At 34.5% G+C, this 19,785-nt stretch overlaps 2 protein-coding genes across 3 annotated transcripts in view; both read right to left on the bottom strand.

Annotated features, from left to right (window-relative positions):
* Positions 1-41: 41 nt before the first annotated feature.
* Positions 42-5,588, bottom strand: LOC142081658 (transmembrane emp24 domain-containing protein 11-like). Its single transcript, XM_075148494.1, is given in 7 exon segments — positions 42-191; positions 1,055-1,201; positions 3,415-3,540; positions 4,288-4,388; positions 5,273-5,452; positions 5,455-5,492; positions 5,494-5,588. Coding segments are annotated over 7 exon segments (837 nt in total).
* Positions 5,589-9,379: 3,791 nt separating this feature from the next.
* SPON2 (spondin 2) overlaps positions 9,380-19,785 on the bottom strand; it is a 101,106-nt gene continuing 90,700 nt past the window's right edge. The window contains exons 2-7 of one of the 2 annotated variants that reach the window (XM_075148496.1): positions 16,831-16,894; positions 15,806-16,031; positions 15,223-15,446; positions 14,763-14,954; positions 13,511-13,685; positions 9,380-11,283 (exon numbers count right to left, since the gene is read on the bottom strand). In XM_075148496.1, coding sequence (XP_075004597.1) covers positions 11,105-11,283; positions 13,511-13,685; positions 14,763-14,954; positions 15,223-15,446; positions 15,806-16,031; positions 16,831-16,894 — 1,060 coding nt within the window. In that variant the 3' untranslated portion in view covers positions 9,380-11,104. Of the gene's footprint in view, positions 11,284-13,510; positions 13,686-14,762; positions 14,955-15,222; positions 15,447-15,805; positions 16,032-16,830; positions 17,048-19,785 lie in introns of those variants that run through there. The other variant, XM_075148495.1, reaches the window with a different exon arrangement.

Below are 19,785 nucleotides of genomic sequence, written 5' to 3' on the forward strand. Positions count from 1 at the left end.
TAGTGTGCAATTTTCAAATCTGTGCATTTACTTTATAAGACTTAAACAAGTTTCTTAGATATAAAGAAATCTCTGAGAGATTTGATTTGCCAGATTCCAATGGAGATGAGGATTAGTGTTTGTACAATAGCCCACCACAAAATATTGCTGTTGGTTTCTTCACTTGTCTTCCGAAATTTTTCTTCACGCTCCTGAAGAAAAAAGGAAAAGTGTAATTATTACCTGGCATCTGTATATTTCATGCTGCTATCTGGGCGACTAGACAGGCATCCCTCTTCTGCATGGTAGTGAACAAACACTTTTCTCACATTGATAAAAATTAAAGTTTGCTCTTATCCATAAGGTGGATATCTTTACGAATCAAAACCAAGAAGCAGACACACTGTATCCTAAAGCAGAAAGGCAAATAGAGCTTTCCTTTGTTCACAAAATATATATTGTGCTAAATATGTTCCATTAGTATAGGCTTAAGCCTTTTTAGGTTTACAGTCACTTTCATATTGCAGTCAAGAACCTTTTTGCAGCTGAATTTCTTTTTTTAGGTAACTAGTTGATATATTTCAAACACAGTCTGACTACCTGCATAGCTATAGAAAAGTGAAGACAACGGGTGTACACTTGTTTGAAGGAGAGCTTTATTTCTAACTGCATGGAGATATATAAATATACACCCAGTTGTTTCCTTACCCACTCCAATAAAGTTTATGCACACAGACCAGCATGGAAACAACAGCTAGCAACATCACCAGCAACGGTACCTGCCACCTGCTCAGCTGCTGTTACTGACTCTGACCAAGAAAACTATATTTGGAAATTCCTGATTTAAAATTACACCTGTTGCTATAAGCATGAGTTCACAGTGATTAATTAGTTTTTATGTTACAGCTTAAAAATATTTTGCAAAGTAATGTAGGCTATTTTGGTTAAATACCAATAGATTTTTATGAGTTAGTTAAAAATAACACTGCAATTAAATAATAAACCTCATAATACTTTATAAATCAGTAAGCCTATGGACAATATTTTTAACATTTCCATTGGGGAACATACATACTCTTTCATAGTTTTGTTCTTTGGATATGTGATGAATTTCCTCAATTAGATGTTCTAGTCTAAAGTTAACTTCATTCACTTTGTCTTTGGCTTGAACAACAGATTCATCCAAAAAATGTTCTCCAACTCTAATGTCCAAATGGATACGCTGTGAACAGAAAAAATATTCTCATTACTGTGTCTTCTGTTTTCAAAGTTCCTTAGAAAAAAGGATACAATGGATAATTTCCCTTTAAGATCATAACAAGAAAATTGTTTTAATTGCTTATAGAAATCCTTCCTAAAATTAGAATCAGGTGGGATATTTAAAGTGTTTCTTAATTTATACAAATTTACAATCTTCACTAATGTTACGGCATTATTTTATGTGAGTATTGATTCAACCACCATTCTGTTCTTTGTCCAAACCAATTTAGAAAGTGAGCACCATTAGGACTGCTCATTGTATTTCACATTCCATCCTAATATTGCAGAAATTCCATTCTTCAGTAGTACTGCAAGAAGCTTTTTATGGATGCTCTTCTAGGTTTCCTCCACTCACAGTTAGGAATATAAGACTAGAAGGAGACCAGATGAATCATTATTTGCAGTTTATCATAAGTATTAAAACAGAAACATCCATAAGGTATCTTTTTTCTTTCTCCACACATGGTTTATCCAGTATGAAATACCTCCCAATACCCTATAAGCTACTGTGCGAGCTATAGCAAAAATGCCCCAAACCTGCCGAGCAATAGACCCATAAAAAGAAGAGAGAAGAATGGAACTTGCAATATTATGCAACTTATTTTGGCATGAATAAAAAACTCGTAGGAGAAAGTTCTCCTAGAAGCCAATTTATACCTAAGAGAAAATAAAAAAGTTTTAGCCAAACAGATAATCTGTGGAAATCCTAGAGTTTGGTATTACCACGATAGAAGTTTGGTCTACTCAGACATCAACGACAAATGAAGAGCACATCTTCTTTCAGCTCTCTTAGAGCTAGCTAACTGAATATCCGGAAATCCATCTCACAATCTTATGGTAGCCTTTGTCCATTAATTTATTTAACTTTGGTTTGAAGCAGTGCAGGTAACCACCACTGCATCTGGTTCTTACAGAAGACTACTTAAAGATTTAACTTAGCTAAAGAATGTTTTTCCTTCTGTGATTTTTATTCCTGCAGATATAATTATGAAGAGCAATATTTTCCTTTTTTAATTCTGTGTTCTTAAGCTAAACAAACCACCCTATTTAATATTTGTGCTAATAATGTTCCCCTTCCCTGAACCTGTTCACTTCTTTTAAATAGGATGACCAGAACTGTACATGGTGCGTGCATCATGTAAAATTATATTAATACAGCTCCATCTATACCAGATAAAAATCTCCTGGTGTGTCCTCAGAATCACATTCATGGTATGTAGTTAACTATGACCAATGCTTTATCCCCCTTACCCCCTCTAGTTGATGAGCTCCACAATTTTTTTTTATTATTAGAACCTAAGTGCTTTTGCAATGTGTATGATTAAATTTCCAATCATTTCCATAAATCAGTCCATAAGAACACCTACTTATTTCAGTGTAATATCCCACTTCAGTACTGTTAACTCTTCTCTGTTCTGTGTCATCTACATGTTCCCAAAGCATACATCTAGGATGAAATTTGGCCTACCTCACTTCACACACTTACAAGATGTTTATACCTAATCTACACGTGATTATCTAACTCTTTTGCAGTCAACTGAAAAAAAAAAAGCACCTCTAGAGAGTAATTCTCACCTGTTCAACTATCTTTTGAGAAGAGACATATAGATAAAATTTTCAAAACAGTGTTTATGAAATTGTTTGCTGAAATAGATTAGAGCCATGCTATCACCTCTGATGGCTTCTTTTTTTTTCAAAATCTGCATTAAGATCAACTTTGTGGGTAGTAGACTATACCAAGTATGCTAATATATTCTTAATTTTAATATCTTTCCAAAATTAAAATGTTACATTTTCTGTAGGAATTCAATCTAAGTTATTGAAGACATGGCATACCTTTATGACAAGTGTTTGTGTTAATCAATCTTACATATCTGTCTTTTTCAACCAAATAGTTGTTCTTATTGATCAGAATCTTTCACATTCAAAATACTGTACTAACATTAAATCACTCTATAGTTATTAGTGTTGCCTCTTTAATGTTGACTTTTAAATATCAGAACAGAGTCTTTTTATCTCTTCATCTTCATAATTCTAGGTTTGTCTTCTTTAATGACTAGGAAATGTTGGATTATGTGCTAGAAGTTAGACCAATTTATAATCTGGTTTGTAATCTCTGCAGTTTGTAAATAATTGATACTATTACAACAAAGAATATTTAAGAAATACACCTACCAGTTTACTTCCTGCAAAAGCCACAAATCTTGTGGAGTTAGACTGTAAACAGATAACATGCTCCCCAGATAGATAGGATGTAAAAGAAAATGTTCCTTGTGGCCCGTACAGTTTTGACAATAGTACCTGTAATTTAGGTATTATATATGTTGGGTATGTACATTATAAATATCAATCAAACAATCAAAAAACAATACTGTGAATTGGATGTAAAAAGTAATCAATTAACCTCCTGACATTATTAAATTTATCTGAATTTCTGAATAGATTTAGAGAAAAATAAACAATTTTAGCTCACAGTGAACATTGAAATGCTATAGATTTCTGCAATGTATAAAAGCCGATGCTCTCTAAAGCATTTAAACTTTGAAATCTAAGACCTTGAATAGGCACAGAAATAAATTGTCCGTTGCTGAAAAAGCTCAGGACCTCATGGCAACGCAGGCAGTTGATATGCATGATGGCTATATGCAGCCTCATGCTAATCTTGACTTTTGCAGTTTATTTTATCATCAACCTTCCTTTCTGCTGCTCAAGTACATTCTGTACCATGTTACGTCTTTAGGGAATTTTCACTTTTTAAAAATCTAATCTGTTTTCCCAGTTGTCACTTACTATTCTTAATGACAGTTTCCCAAATCAGTAGTAATGCAAAAATTGTCCACACACATCATTATCAAACATTGTCATTTCTATTTACTTTGATAGAAATCACAAGGTGCTTACACCTTTCAGCACCAAAATACAGAACTAGCTGGTAGACTGTAGATTTACTTTTTCCCCAAAAGTGTCTATTATTTTTAGATAGTGCTGCCTGTCAGTGCCAAAAGTCAACTCATAAATCCTACAGAAAGATTCGTAAAGCATGTATACCTCAGCAGAAGGAGTTGTGACAGTCACAAACATTCCCAAACCAGGAGCAGATTCAAGAAAGTCTTGTTTATGTATATCCCAGCGTTGTACTTTGTAATTCCCTGAATAAAAAGATAGATAAAAATCTGTTAAATAAAATATAACTTAATATTAAACATTTTTATTGCTTTTTTAACAAAAATATAAAGATAAATGATTAACCATAAAACAATATATTTCATGTGCTTATGATTAAAATTGCTCAGGGGACACTTTATAACAGCGTGAAATACAATAAATTTTTATTACACTAGAAAATGTTCTAGAATACTACAAAAATAGTTGATTAACAAGTAATACTTTCTGATTACTCCTAATGTTCTGGCAAGATTAGCATACAGAAGGCATGCTGAGACCTCCAAAAGCATAAGTGTGTTGTATTCAAATTACATTTTTAGGATTGTCTTTCGTATTTATCACATTATTTATAGAAAATATGATTATATATTATTTTTTACTATCCTCTTTCAATCTTACATTTACAGTCTTGTAGATGGTTTTAATGTGCTTGTGATATCCCAGGTGAAATGGAACTTTAGTACGTCTTGAATTGCTTCTTTCCAGACCAGTGTTAATCAAAAAACTCTATCATTCATAGGGGGAAAACTGTGTTACAGAAATTCTGGTATGAATGAGTAAATCAGTCAGAATGTGTAAAAGCACACACTGAAGCAGCAATTCCATTGCTGTAGAATTAGAAGACAGTATTTTTCTTTGTCTAGTCACTTAAGCACTCTGGAAACCTGCCCTTCTTTATGTGATGGATACACACAGTGTGTGAGGACGTTATGACTAGCCCCTGCTGCAGGGAGTTATTTTCAGTGTGACCTCTTACTTATCACCATGGTTTTATGCTATTTATCAGTCACAGATTTTCCTGTTACATTACAAGTTATCTTTATTATTGCATAGGTTAGATCATTGTATAGCATTGACAGGTACCTACCAATTACCAATGTGTCACTGGGAACATCTTCGATTATACATTTTTCTTCTCTTTCTCCACTGTGAAAATATAAAGCAAGTGAAAAAGAGATCCAAAAGTTCATGAGAAATCCTATTAATCGGCTTTTCATGGTTTTTATGTATCCCAGTTGTACTTCTTTTGAAGATAACTATTTACAAGTGTATGCAGTCCTGTGGTCGTTCCTTGTTTGCTGCTTATCAGTGTTTTTGAGGGAGAAAAAAAACTGTGAGAAAAGGCAGCTGGTGGTTACACATTTATAAATAACTACAGTATGTTCTGCAAAATGAGATAACATGAAAAAGATAACTTGTAAAATCTTTCTTCTTTCCCAGCATCTAGATTAAAATTTTATTTTGTACACATAGAAGAACACGAAACTGGAAAGCACCTCTCAGGTACTTGAGATCAGTTCCCTAGATTACTGTAAGCAACACATTGGCTATCTCTTTCCATGAACTGCTCAATTTTCAACTTAAATGAACTTGTTAACTTATATTTCACATTTATTCTGGGTGGTTATTCCAGAGCTTCACTCCTCTTTTATTAAGAAATCTTGTAATTTCCAACCTAAATTATTGGACGTGTGTATACACCTGTACAAAACCCATAGGGACTACATAAAAGGACTGAAAGAAATGTGAAGAAGGAAGTTAAAAGAACTTGAACAATAAAAGACTCTGAAACACTAATGAATATGATACAGCAGGGGAAAAAAAGTAAAATTAACACTTTCTGAATAAGATTTTTTACATAAGAATGTCTTTCTCTTAGATACTGCCTAATACATTCTCTAAAGAAAGTTGCAGTGTAAATTAAATTATAGAGGTTTCCATTATTACCCTTTGTACTAATATGGACCAAACAACTATATGCCTGATGACGAACTCAATTACCACTCCAGTGTTCCTTGTCCTATAAACTAAGATCACTGTGTCTGAAAGGTTGGCCTCAATGTGAGATGATATGTGGTCATTTTCCAGCAGGGAGGACCCACCTGTGGCATCATCTCCAGTAGGGAGGACCCACCTTTGAGCTCATTTTCCCCTTCAGAATCTCACTACACTCCTGTTGTAATACTCTGTAGTTTGATCACTGACTCTCTCCAACCCTGCCACGTTCCTCAGCAGGACCTGGCATTTGCAGATGAAATTGTTCAGTCATGTCCTTTAATGTGTCTTTGGTGAACCTCTTGGTTCATCACTTCAGAGTTCTGTCATCTTGACTTCAGGGTATGGGATATAATCTACCTCTGCTGCAGGCACACATGTTATATAGGTGGTACACAGTGCCGTAGACAGGGAAACTGCCATCTCCTTCCTGGAATTTTACCAGCATTTATTTTGCTTGAAAAGGTGGGAGTTGGATTTTATTTTAATGTTTTATAGAATAGAATGAAGGATGAATAATCTTGACTGACATGCACCTGCATAAATTCTCATGCCATACTAAACCTGCAAGAAGTATAGGTTTGTCTGCAGATTGTGAGCTACTTAAGCAATCATCCTTTTAGCTTTTCATTGACTTTTCATTGAGGTTTCCAAAATTCTGTGTTCCAATGGTAGAACAGAAGACATACAAGGGAATGCCACTTTATCCTTCACTCTGCACAGACCAGTTGGGACAGACACATTACTTCTGTACGTTTCGCTAGCAAATGCTAACATAGTAGGGCCGCTGGACTTCAAAGAAACAAAAATAAGTCAACCTCCAGGTGATCAGGTTGTCATGCAGCATATTGAGAGCTCTTTTGTCTCAGGCATTCACAGTACCTGTAAATTATCATGGACACAACTTCTGCATATTACATCCCATTAAACAGGATTCGGCTGACTTCAGAATTGCTGTATCAAGTGTTACATTTATTTTCTGAGTACATTAAATATTGTCATGGAATAGTTTGAGTTACTTTATTATGTTGGATCATTCATGACAGATCAGATATTCCCAATGTAATTCAATTACCTGGAACTGGGAATATAATGAAATGGACTTTTTTGCCTTCAATACCATCAAGTACTCTCAGATCTTTTGCTCGCACTCGTTATGACCTGATGGGGACAGTGCTCATTCAGTGATTAGAAAGGCTGGCATATCTTTCCCTCCCATTCTAGAAGTTTACACATTAGTTTCTGTGATCATGCTTAACCTAGGCAGTGTGGCTAGGATATTAGAGCTATTTTTCAATGAATCCAAGACTGTCCACTGTCCCTCCCCAAAATGATCTTTAACAGTAGACCCTGTGCCATTTTGACAATTGCCTGCAACACTTCATAGCAGGTTTGGTGAACAAGATTTGGTCAGCTAGAGTTGGCCCACTTATACAGTACACATCTAGTATAGAGCTGGCCCTCTGATACAGCTCCTCCTCAGTTGTGGGAAGGTATATTTACTTAGCAGAATGGAACAGGACCTCAAACTGCAGTTAGTAAGATTGTTTCACACACACAGTATTTGAAGTATTTGGTAGAATGAAATGTCTACCTCTCCTTTAGTCCACCTAAGGCTCACATGACCAACATTTATGCTATGGTACCAGGGAGAGCTTTTCAGTTCAGTTCAGTTCACTTCACTTCAGTTCAGTTCATAGATCACGTCAGTCCTTCCTGTATCCTGACTTGTCTATAGAAGTACACTGTTTTTTTCTTAGTCATTAACCACAGAGGTGCTGTATTGGATGTCTGCAGAGAAGCACAGCCCATAGAAAAGCATAAATATATGCACAGCTTCAGCTGGCATTCCTACCTACTAAGAGATAATAGGAAGAGCTTTCACGTGTTCACAGCTAATTGTCCTTAAATTCCTTAAGGTACTGGATAAGTTGTTCTCAGTAATGAGGTACCCTATTCCACTATAGGAATTTAATTTGGTGTTCGTGATTTTTGTAGAACCACAATTCAAGTCTACAGTGACTTTTTTTGCTGCTACACTTACCTTTAACTGTGCCTTCCATTCTGCAAGAATATCTGTCAAGGCATCAAAGCTGATTCTTTCTACAAAATATTCTTGCTAAGAAAATCTTCTTTACAAATCCATTTCAGGTTTCCTCCCAAAGTGTTTTCTGAGATTAGTTTAACCCAAAATTAATTTACCTATTTTGTTCCCTAAATCTCATGTATTTAGGACCACAGCATCTTGGCTGCCAGCCATCTGTAACACTGGATGTAAGGGAAAAGGAAGGAAGAGCTTCTCTGTGTTTCTTTGCTGTCCCAGATTTTAAGACAAATCCCAGCCTGTGCTGAAAGTAAAAGCTACAAAGGCCTAGCCATATCCACACAGGGATCACGTACCTCACTAATCAGTTTAATAAAGATATGAGAAATGTGCTCTATTATTAGAATGTGCTTCACCAAAACTCACTGTGTCCACAGTCTTACCGAGAAATGTCTCCATCCCTGGTGTTTGCAAAGTGAATATCTGGAACTATATTTATGGCTAAACATTATACTGCCACAAGGCCGTATATTGTTTATATATTTACCATATTTACCATATATTTATCATATTTACCGAGATCTCCTGAAGTCACTGCTTTCAAAAAAAAAACATATCCAGGTAACTGACTGGATAGGAAAGTTCTGCTTGAATGAACCCACAGTGAATATTCGTGTATGTAAACACTCTGAAATAGAAAAATTATTTATCAATAACTGGAGTTTCCTGAAATGTGTTGGCCTTCTACATATTCACTTCCCTTTCTACTCCACCTCCCCCTCTCATCCCTTCTCTTTCAGTGTCCTTTGGGAAACTTTTGGCTTCAGGAGTTTGAGTAAACACTGGGACTGCACCACTATCAAATATCTCTTAGGACTGAAATCCTAGATTCGGGTCATGTATACAATTACAGATGCACATACTCTTCTACTGGACCTAGCCCTTTAGTTGTTCTGGACATGTGAAGAAGCAAAACTCTAGAGAACTTCCAGGAAGGTTCCTCCAAGGATACCTTGTGGTTTGTGGGTTTGTTTTCCCTAAGTCATAATTTTGACTTGCATCTGATTTCTGCCCAAGACCTTTATTGAGTTTAGTCTATCACCAGTTGATCAATCAATTTGAAATTAGTTCCTGAAATCAGAGACTATTTAAATATATATTTCAATATATGTTTAGTTTTCTAAGATGATGATAACTGTATAACTATGTAGTAAATAAGTTTAACAGAAAAGAAAATATAGAATGAGTAAAAATTAATATAAAAAGAAGAAACAAAAGATTGAAAAGTTGGAGAAATTAACTAAACACAAAATATGAAAATGATAGTGTAATAACACTATTTCCATTATAGAATGGAAACACGGGAACCTGAAAAAAAAATAGGTATACTAAAAAGAGTAAATGAAACAATTTTGAAAAACAGCCAGCAGTGGGAATCTGAAGAATGCAAGATGTAGAAATTCCTATACTTAGCTCTAACAACTGTGCGTTTATCAGCATTTGCAGGACCAACTTAGTCTAGCCTGATAAAGTTTCACATTTCTTTGGGTCTTTGAAAGATTTATATCCTGGAAAAAAAAAATAGAGAACATTTTAAATGTTTCAACCCTACAGAGAATACAGTGTGCTCCTTTAAGTACATAATAAATTTTCTGATATTTGGCATATTCCAAAAAGAACCTACTGAAATCAGCGTCTCCTGTTCAATATCTGTGCTGTATATTTGTAAAATTGCAGTGTGCTGTAAAAGTTTTGTGGGCTGACTGTAAACATATTCTATTGAACAGTGTTATTCCAAATCCTTTTCCTAGTTGGTAGCCAGAAGTCTTTATAAGCCATATGTTACTTTTGTTTTATAATGGTTATGTGAGCATTAAAACTTGCAGTCAGGAACAGTTTCTGACATATTGTGTTTTGGTTTATCTGTGTATACCTTAATTTTAGATAATATTAAAAAATTGGCAGGTTTTCTCTGTAAAAAGGTTACGATGACACAAATAGCAGAAAACACATTTAAAGAAACGTGAACACATTTACTGCATATATAAAGACGATATAATTTATGTTATGGTCAACAGTGTTAACTTTGAGATAGTTGTTTCATGAGGGACACACACCAACAATCAGTCAGTTTTTAAATCTCAGCTAAAACTTTTAATTAAGTTCAAATTAAGTTTAATTAAGTTTTCTACTAGTATCCACACTTTTGATTTTTTCTAGTAATTTTGTTGGCCGAGTGTCCTCATGACAGATATTCTTCTCACTTTTGAGAAAAAAAGAAAAAGAAAGACATTTTCATGTGTTCATAAGTCTCAAGACAAGTTTACTCAGATATTGTCTTAACCACACTGCAAACATCTGATCACTCTGATTTATCTAAGTAGTTTCTGAAGAAATGCATGTTAAACATGTTTAGAAAGATGACAAAAATGCCAATAAATTACAAAAACATAATTTAGAGAAAAAATTAATTTCTAGGTATAAATAGCTGTAGATCAACAAATTACAGTATTTAAGAGTGGTGTTAGTTTAGATTTTGTGACTGAAAGATTTTTACATGTGTGAAGTATAATCCTTCCAAATGTCTTCTTTTCTGCCACTAGAGGGTACTCCAAGAACTTATAGTGTATTTATAGCAAGGATTTATTTGGGTTTTTTTGATCTGTAAATGATCAAGTACTGTTGTCATATTAAACCTTAAGAATTTAACCCCCCAAAATCTTGATATTAAACAACAACTTTCAAAACCAGTCTAATATACCTTTTCAGCAAAATAGTGCAACATACCCAAATTATAAGGAACATTGACTGACATGTAGTTTAGATTTAGTTAAACATATCCTACTTTTAAATTATCTGAATTATTATCTTTTCTTTATTTCAGACACAATTCTCTGGTTCACATCCTGTTTCTTCATCCAGATTTGGACAAGGCATTCCATTATTGGCAGGCTGAAGAAGTACAAAACGAGTTCTGATCTTGGTCCCTGTTTTTCTGCAAAGACCTCTACAGAGACCCCAGGAAGACCATTGTGAAACCTCACAGTCCAGTGGTGTTTCTGCAATATACACCAAAAAAAAAGGTAACTTTACATAAATTTGTGCTTAAGACAAATATATAGTTGGCAAAGCATTAAGGAACGATGATCAAATAGTGTCCTTTCTTATACAAAAACACGTGATATTAATAAAATACATATGTTGTCTCATAAATAAAAACATCTGTTTTCAGCTTCTAAGCTCATTGACACTGGTATTATTATTACTATTATCATCATTTTTATTATTATTATTATTATTATTATAGTCTAGAGATGGTCTGAGGTACTATATCAGTAGTGTAGCATATTATTTATTGAACTGAAAATACAAAATTCTTATCAAAGAAAACTATGCTTAAAATAATTGCACTCAAAAGATTGCATTAAAAAACATTTACTGTCAATTTTATAACTCATTTGCCTTTGCATGGCTTACTAAAAACACTGGGATTAAAGCTTTTATCTGGTCTATTTAGGTACACTTACATTTCTTTGCAGATAGATATTGTTCCTATAGTTGTTCATATTGAATTCCATTTAACTTTTGTTCCAATTTGCTTCAGAAATAAAGAAAAGTCCTATTTTTTTTATCATTAAATCATCTTGCTATCGTTTGGTATGTACACTACAGTTCCCTTTGCCAATAAAGATATTTTGTCACTAGAAGCTTTTTAATACTAAAAGGGTTTTCAATATAGTTTTAATTTACTACAAGAAAAAAAGTCAGGAACTCTAAAGTAATTTTCATAATGTATACTTCCATTGAAAATATCTCTCATAAAAATATAGGTGATTATTCCTTAGCAGCTTAAGTAAAAATATTGCTTGTCACAGGAAATTGCATCAAAACTGTGTATTACAGCATTTGTGGGTAAAATAGGTGTGCACAAAACCAACTTTAAATGCTGTACTAAATGTGTGACCTCTGGTATAAATTTCTGGTATACAGTGGAACTCACCACTTCTGTTGTGATAACTTATTCCCATATTTCTAGTGAGAATGAGGGACACAGTTTGGTAATTAAATCTGTCCTTTTGATTCTGGAATATGTTTTGAACAGACCGATTTACTGGTTAATATTTAATAAAGTGGGGATATATGATTAAAAATTATTTTTTAATTACCATACTTTAAATGCATTGTTTTAAAATTATATCCTAAAGAGGGCCAAATCTTCCTTCCAAATGTTGTGGGAAGGGCATGTGACTGAAAATGAGATATGTAGCATTCACTTTTTTTATTAATAGAAATACATTAAAACACTATAAATTGATAGAGAAATGCATTTATGGAAGTATAAATCATGCATTATTAGCTGTGTAGGGAATGAGCTTTATTTTAGTGATTGTGAGGTGACTTTAGCGCAGAGCTAGAGGCATACAATCTTCAGACATTCTGAAGAAGCTCTTCTTGGAATATGGCAGCTATTCTAGGAATACATTGGGGATTTAGCCTATTGCTGCCTCTGAAACAGTATTTAGGATGTCAGTCGTCTGATTCTTAACCTTTTACACTGTAAAAATCCACTAGAAAAGTATAAAAAGAAAATTTCGGTGGACACTGTCCGACTGCTATGTTTCCCTTAGAGCAAATACAGTATTTATTAATTTGGAGATTTGAAAATTACCCTTAAGATTGACTTGACTCAGTAGTTTGTATGTCTTCCTACCTAAACAGGGTTATTAGCTGATATTTTTAAGCAAAATAAAATGAGAGAGAACGTTATTTTTGTTGTCAGAATGTATGTTTCTATCACAAATATGTCCAAATCAATTGAATTATATCAGTTCTTATTGCACATAACTATCAAGACCTCTGACCCAGAAAGAGACAACAATAATAGTTCTTTTGCTCCATTGTCATGTAAAAACTTAGGGATGAGTATTTACTTCAAAGTTGCAAAGAATTTGGGAATTCTGATTCTGGTCAAATGTTGTTTATTTCTCATAAAATTCACTGGTCTATGCTGATGTTAAGGCTTGAGTAACCCTCACTGTGGTTATAACCCAAATCTTTGAACCATAGCTCAAATATGAAATCCCTTCCTTATTCTTTCAGGGATTCTCTTTTTTGTCAACTGGCTTGTTTTATTTCCCATGTGTGAGTCTGGAAACTATTCCTATGCAGATAGGAGAATATTCTGCCTAATCACCTGTTTCATCCACATCACCTGCCAGATTTCCACATATTTTCTGAATGAATGGAAATAACAGAATTGAGCATATCAAAGTACCAATCACTTACCTGAGACAGAGTCTATTATTTCATTGCTTTTAGCTGGAAGATTAAGATAAGGTGCAGGAAGACCCAGCTGGTTTTTCTTTAATTTCACCATTGTTACTTGAGCGATAGGGGGCAAAATTTTGAGTTTGGGGTAATAAAATGAGTTTGCTGGGTGACTTGGAGAGGAACAAGTGATCTGTGAAATAAAAAGGGGAACCTTAAAGAAACTACATCATATTAGTTAGAAGATACCTGTAAAATCACATTTACACATCATGCTAATACTTTTTGGCAAGTAAAATGCATATAACCAGTTTCTATGAACCTCAGTTCACACAACTACTTCTGGTAATCCCAGAATTTTTATGCATAATGCTTTGAGACTGGGCACAATGTATTGTGCCAACCTTTGGATAGAGGACTGCGATGGGAGGTACTGAGAACAGAGTAATGTACGGAATGTTTTGATGAGAAGAAGTGGATGTTACTACAAGGGAGAATACAAGAGTATTAAATAATAATATTAGGTATGCTATAGCAGCTGTCATATGGATATAGGAGGCCAAATGTATTGTTTTCCAGCTTCTCTGTTCCTTTTCTTATTACTCATTAGCACAGCATTTGGCTCTAGAAAAACTGACCTTAAAGAAAGGACTGACTGAATGCTTATAGTATTCAAAACATTTAAATCAAAATGCTCTGTTCCCCAGCACCCTTAAATGACAAAAGTATGAGGCATATAGAGTATCGAGTGAGCAAAAGAGATTGAAAGTGGAGTCACCACAGTAGCAATGGAGAAGTTCTCCTCTGCTTTCCCTTAGCTCCTTTCCCTCAAATGTGACAGTTTCAGGTTTCAGCAATGTTTTTAACTCAAAACTCCTCCCCACATCAGTATTCACTACTAAGAATTTTCCTGTTTAGATACATATTTAGTAATGCCAAGACTTTTTTGAATATTTTTATTTTCCTGGTGTTTTAAGAATTGTTAAAAATAATCTAAAAATAATCAGTTTTACAGAAAATACTTTAAATGTAGAGCTAAATTTCATGAACCATCTGCATTTACCTAATAAATTTGAAAGATACAGAAAATAAACAAAAGCAGTGGGGTTATCAACTGTGCAATAAATCCATATATAGAGAGCATCAGCGGTCTCAAGTACTGAAATCAGTTTCACAAGAGTCTATCATGTAGTCATAAGATAGTAGTCCTTTTAAAGGGAGGATTCAAAACATATAGGTATGAAGTGCTAAACTATGTATATACACCTACCTCTGTAACTGTGTCCTGTGGAATAGTGGCAAAGTTTGGGGAGGAAAATGTGAAACCACTATCAGTTCCAGCATCATATGGAAAGAGATCTACTGATACTTCTTCCATCCAATGGTCTCTTTCACAGAGATTTAGGCTGTCAATACCCACAAACCAGTCGGGGCTTGGAACAATTCGTACAACAAATGAAACCTAATGAAACAAAATGATCCATCAGGATTGCATGACTTATTTTGAAATGCTCCAGTCCCACTCATAGTAATTTTAACTTAAATTTTTTGAAAGAAATGTCATTATGCTCTTCTACTTTATAGAACCTGTACAGTGCTCCCTGCAATGTGACATGCTTTTTAGTAACTCTTTGCATTATATTGTTCCTATAAGTGGGAACTCAAATATTTAGTTTTGTGTGCTAGTGACATAAAATAAACTTTTAAAATTAATATGTACATTTACTTACTAAGGGATGTCTTGAATGCACTTCTAATTCAGTGGAGGTTTGTCCTGTGCCACTGGAAATGGCAGGAGCAGAGAAGATTCCATGTACACTCTGAATTTTCTCTCCAGCTTCTTCTATTTCTTTCATTAATACCCATGCTTCACCCTTTTCAGCAAAATCACGTACACCATTGCTGGCATATTCATTTTTTTTCCACATGCTGTAGTCAGAACTATGAGTAACACCTATTTGAGTGAATACATGGCATGACATAAAAGTCTGGTTTAGATTGTCCCTATTTCTTCCATTTCTGTGTTTTATTTCTGAGGTTAAAAAAATTATGTATAAAAACGATTGAACACTAAAACATTTGGCTTATCACTGTTTATTTCAGCTGCAGCCAACTGAAAACAGAAGTCAATTGAAAACAGTTGTAGATTTTTGAAAGCATTGTGGATACTTCAATTTCTGCATTTCATTTTTCATAACTTTGGCTATTTTTTTCCATTTTCATTAGTTATCTTAAAATTTACTAGTAAAAAGAAAAAAGATCACAGCGGTCAAAAGATTTATCTGTTCTTAAAACTGAACATACTTCACTTACCTAGCATTGATGACCACTGTGCTGGGGGCCTGTAAAGTGGATACTGCTTAGGGAAAGCAGTCTGACTCCATTTCCCTGTGAAGATTATGCTGTACTTAGCAAGTTCCTCTGCTGTGCAAATAGAATCATCACCCACAGGCAAGCTGCTGGCATAACCTAGTACTGTTACAAGTAATGTCCAGATAACTTTACAAGAGCGGTAGACAAACATCAGGTTTTCCATTCCCTTCCACACCAAAAGAAAAAAATATGTTAGCCATATTAGTCACTCTAAACTCAAAATTGAATAACAGTTACCTAATAAAATGTAATGTACCGAAAGTTATAACCAAAAAGAAAGCATATATCCGAAACACTAAAAATTGTTATGCTTCTAAAAACATTATTATAATGCTTTCAGATTTGATATTTCCATGCTATATACTACAAATCTGTAACTCTACGTGGGACAAGTGTTTCTAATGAAAATAAAAATATCTTAACCTTGTCCATAGTACTACCTCTGAGAAAAATCTGTTTCTGATTTTCTTTTGAAATCTTATTAGAGTCACATCTTGAATTAATTAGAGTAGCAACTGTTTCTGTGGAAAACATTAGTGGTATATTTATTCTTCTAAAGATTAAATTGCAGGTTACCTTGCCAAAAGAAATGATTTATTTTAAATTTGTGTTCTACAAAGGCTTTTTTATGGCATAACATTTAAAGTCAAATACATTTCATATTTATATAAATTACTTTGCTGTCATAACTTGTGCATTAAAAAATACATTGTAATTGCTTCAGATTGTTTAAGCTACACAGTTGTCGAAAAACAATATTTTTAAAAAGTTGCTGTCATAGGTTGTGCAAATTTTGTTTTTGAATTAATATGGTAATTATATCAGACTGTTGAACTCCAGCAATTGTTTAAAATTACAGCCTTAAAAAGTTATTTTTAAATGCTTTTGTCCTTTGAGAAAACTATACAAATATAACTAAAAAGCTAATAATATATTAATTTGTAAAAAGAGCTGTGAATACTCACTAAATATTTCCTCTGGAGCACTGGTAGGGGGAGAGCACCTGCTTTTGCTGGCAGCTGAGTTGGTCTGCAAGAGAAGACAGTAGGAGTCTTGCTATTTATGCCTGAAGAGGGTCCCTTTGGTCCAACAATTATTGTAATCTTTAGACTTTCCAGGTTTGCAAAAAGCATGCCATCTTCTTGTTTGCAATCTTTTTGGATGGACTGTCAGAGGTTTCCTGTCTGTCAACTGGTTCAGGTTCCTATCAGAAGACTGTGATGCTGAATAGACGAAATGCTTTAAAAAAATACCTTGGATTCTCAGTAACAGTTCGAGTTTTCTGGTGCCTTTACAGTTCTCTGCTCTTATTAATGCCTCCAAGCTATACAAATGAACTGATTCCAACACTGAAATAGTTCTTAGTGAATACACTTTAAATGAGAAGCATGTTTTCTTGTAAGTTTTATTGTCTGACAGATGCTCCTTCCAAACATTTACAGAGAGCTTGCTCACTCTCACACACCATATGTATGTGTTCAAATAAAAGGGGTGAGGCAGCTAAAAAAGTCAAGAGGAAAAAAAAAAAGTTACATTTCATAATTTCACATACTCACACAGACTGTGTCTCCTGCAAATATGAATTAATTTAAAGTAGTACAGTGTATATTTTTGTGTTCTACAGTACCGTATGCTGGATGATGAAAGGGCTCTGTAACATTGTGGTTTCTTTGGAAAGAGTGGTTTTGGGAAGCTCTGGGATTTTTCTTAGCTGTCTTCAGAGTAAAAACCCCAAATAAAAATCTTATTATTACAGTTAAATCATACATCCTCTGTAGCACAGTACATATATTTACATCACTAAAATTATTTAAATTTTCTATGAAAAATTATGCATAACACAGTGACTGAATTAAGAAATAATGTTTAGTATTTATTTTTTATTATTTTCCTTACCACCTTTCAAGTATGGGAAAACAAGGGCTCTGTGCCGTGTCTATAAGGTTAACAAATGCTATTGTGGCTGATCAGCAAAGGAAGTTAAGTTCAAAAGTTTACAGTGAACCATGAAAAAAGTCTTTTATAGAGTCTTCTTTTCAAATTGCGAGGAATGTCACTTAAGTACTTCCACAGATCTCTAATATGATGGTACAGCATATGGAAAAAAAACCCAGTTATTTTTCAGATTAAACTCCCAGGCCATCATAGGTATATAGCTTAAGTGACATGCTGTTGTACACCAGGAGGGGGGTACCAAACAACCAGTTTGAGCTTTGTGGCATTTTAACTGGAAACTTATCCTTCCCTTCTGCTCCCAACCCCATGGTAAATCAACAAGAAAAGCCAAGGGATAAATAAACTGGGATGTCTGAATGGAATTTCCATTGATTATTCTCCTGGCAAAATGCAAGTTTCAACATAGATGGATTCAGCACCCATAACCACAGTTCCTGTATATCTGGATAGATTATGGGAATTCTGTAGCGGGTTAAGCCATCTAGACATGGACATGCCCTTTATTTCCAAGACCCCTTCCTCCATCCTATGTTAATGCAATGTTTTCCATAACTTATTTCTGTTCCGGGAGCCAGACTCCACTAAGAAAAAAAGCAAAGAGACTTCATGGATACTTTTATACCAGTTCTTTGAGTGTTTGTTGAAGGCTGATATTTGAATTACATCCAGCTCACTCCCTCCTATGCACAGAATTCCAGATCTACAGGTTCCTTAGAGAATTGAGTTTACTTACATCAGAAGTGGGTGGTCTTTCCAGCCCTTGCAGCCCTCTAGAAGAACTATACAAAGGTCCCACAAGTCTTAAAGTATATTGCTCAGAGCACTGTTAAAATTACTTAAGGTTTACTTATTTATTACTAAGTAGCTTTAAACTTCAGTAGGTTTTGTTGTTTATCATCACAGTTACTGAACCAGCTAACTTCACGTATTAAAACATACTATGACACTTCCAGGATAACACTTAAAATGAGAACAAAGCAATTAGCTCCAGATCCAGCACAGAATTATTTAATATATCAGACTAGACTTTTCCTTTCGAAGAAATATCACTGCCAAAAGGCACATCACCAGACTAGATCATTCTGATTCCATGACTACATGTTATGAATGTATCCAGGAACAGGACAATACATGCAGGCTGCATCATTTGGCACAGCTATTATAAGAAAAACTTACTAAATGATAAAAGAAACTGAATCATTGGAAGTCATTAACTTGGGAAGTCATTTGAGGTTTCTAAGTACCGAGTAGACAAACAAATATCAAAAATCACAAAAGTTATAGTTGATTCTCCCTTGGAAGAGGAGTGCGTGATGCTTTGTACTGAGCATCCAAGAGGCTCTCCAGTTCTACAATTCTGTGTAGTCAGTTTGTCCTTCTTCTAGAGCTCCATTACTCCAATTTCTTGAGGTTATCATACTCTTCAACATCAGATACGCAGTTTATGGAATACAACTGAGTCTAGATCTTTTACTTTCCTACCTTACCAGTGTGGGATTGAGAGACTTTGAAGCATTTTAGTTTGAAAAAATGAAGAGGGATTCTTTCCTCAAAGGCTTCAAATACTTACAGGGAAACGGGATTATAGTCCTTATTCTTATTCTCTGATCCTGGTCCAGAATGGACATTTTCTTCCTTATGATTCCTACACTGGACGTTTCCCTGTTAACAATGAGGGCTCTACCGTGACAGATTTCTCAGGAAGGATTAGAAACTTCAGGACCTACAGCCTCATTCTTATCTTTATTGGATTCATATCTAAATTGTTGACTGTACAGCAACAAAATACAGTACAAAATACAGTGACTGTACATTTTATTTATCTTCTCTCCTCTCCCCACCCCCGCAAGCCCCATGGCTGAAGAAGGGGGAAAACAGAGAAAAACATGGCTAGTAATGTTGTCAGAAAACACTAACCTGAGGAGTCCCAGTCATTTAATTAAGTAGAAACTAAGTGCCAAGCG

The sequence above is a fragment of the Calonectris borealis genome, chromosome 4, assembly GCF_964195595.1.
Source record: "Calonectris borealis chromosome 4, bCalBor7.hap1.2, whole genome shotgun sequence".
NCBI lineage: Eukaryota > Metazoa > Chordata > Aves > Procellariiformes > Procellariidae > Calonectris > Calonectris borealis.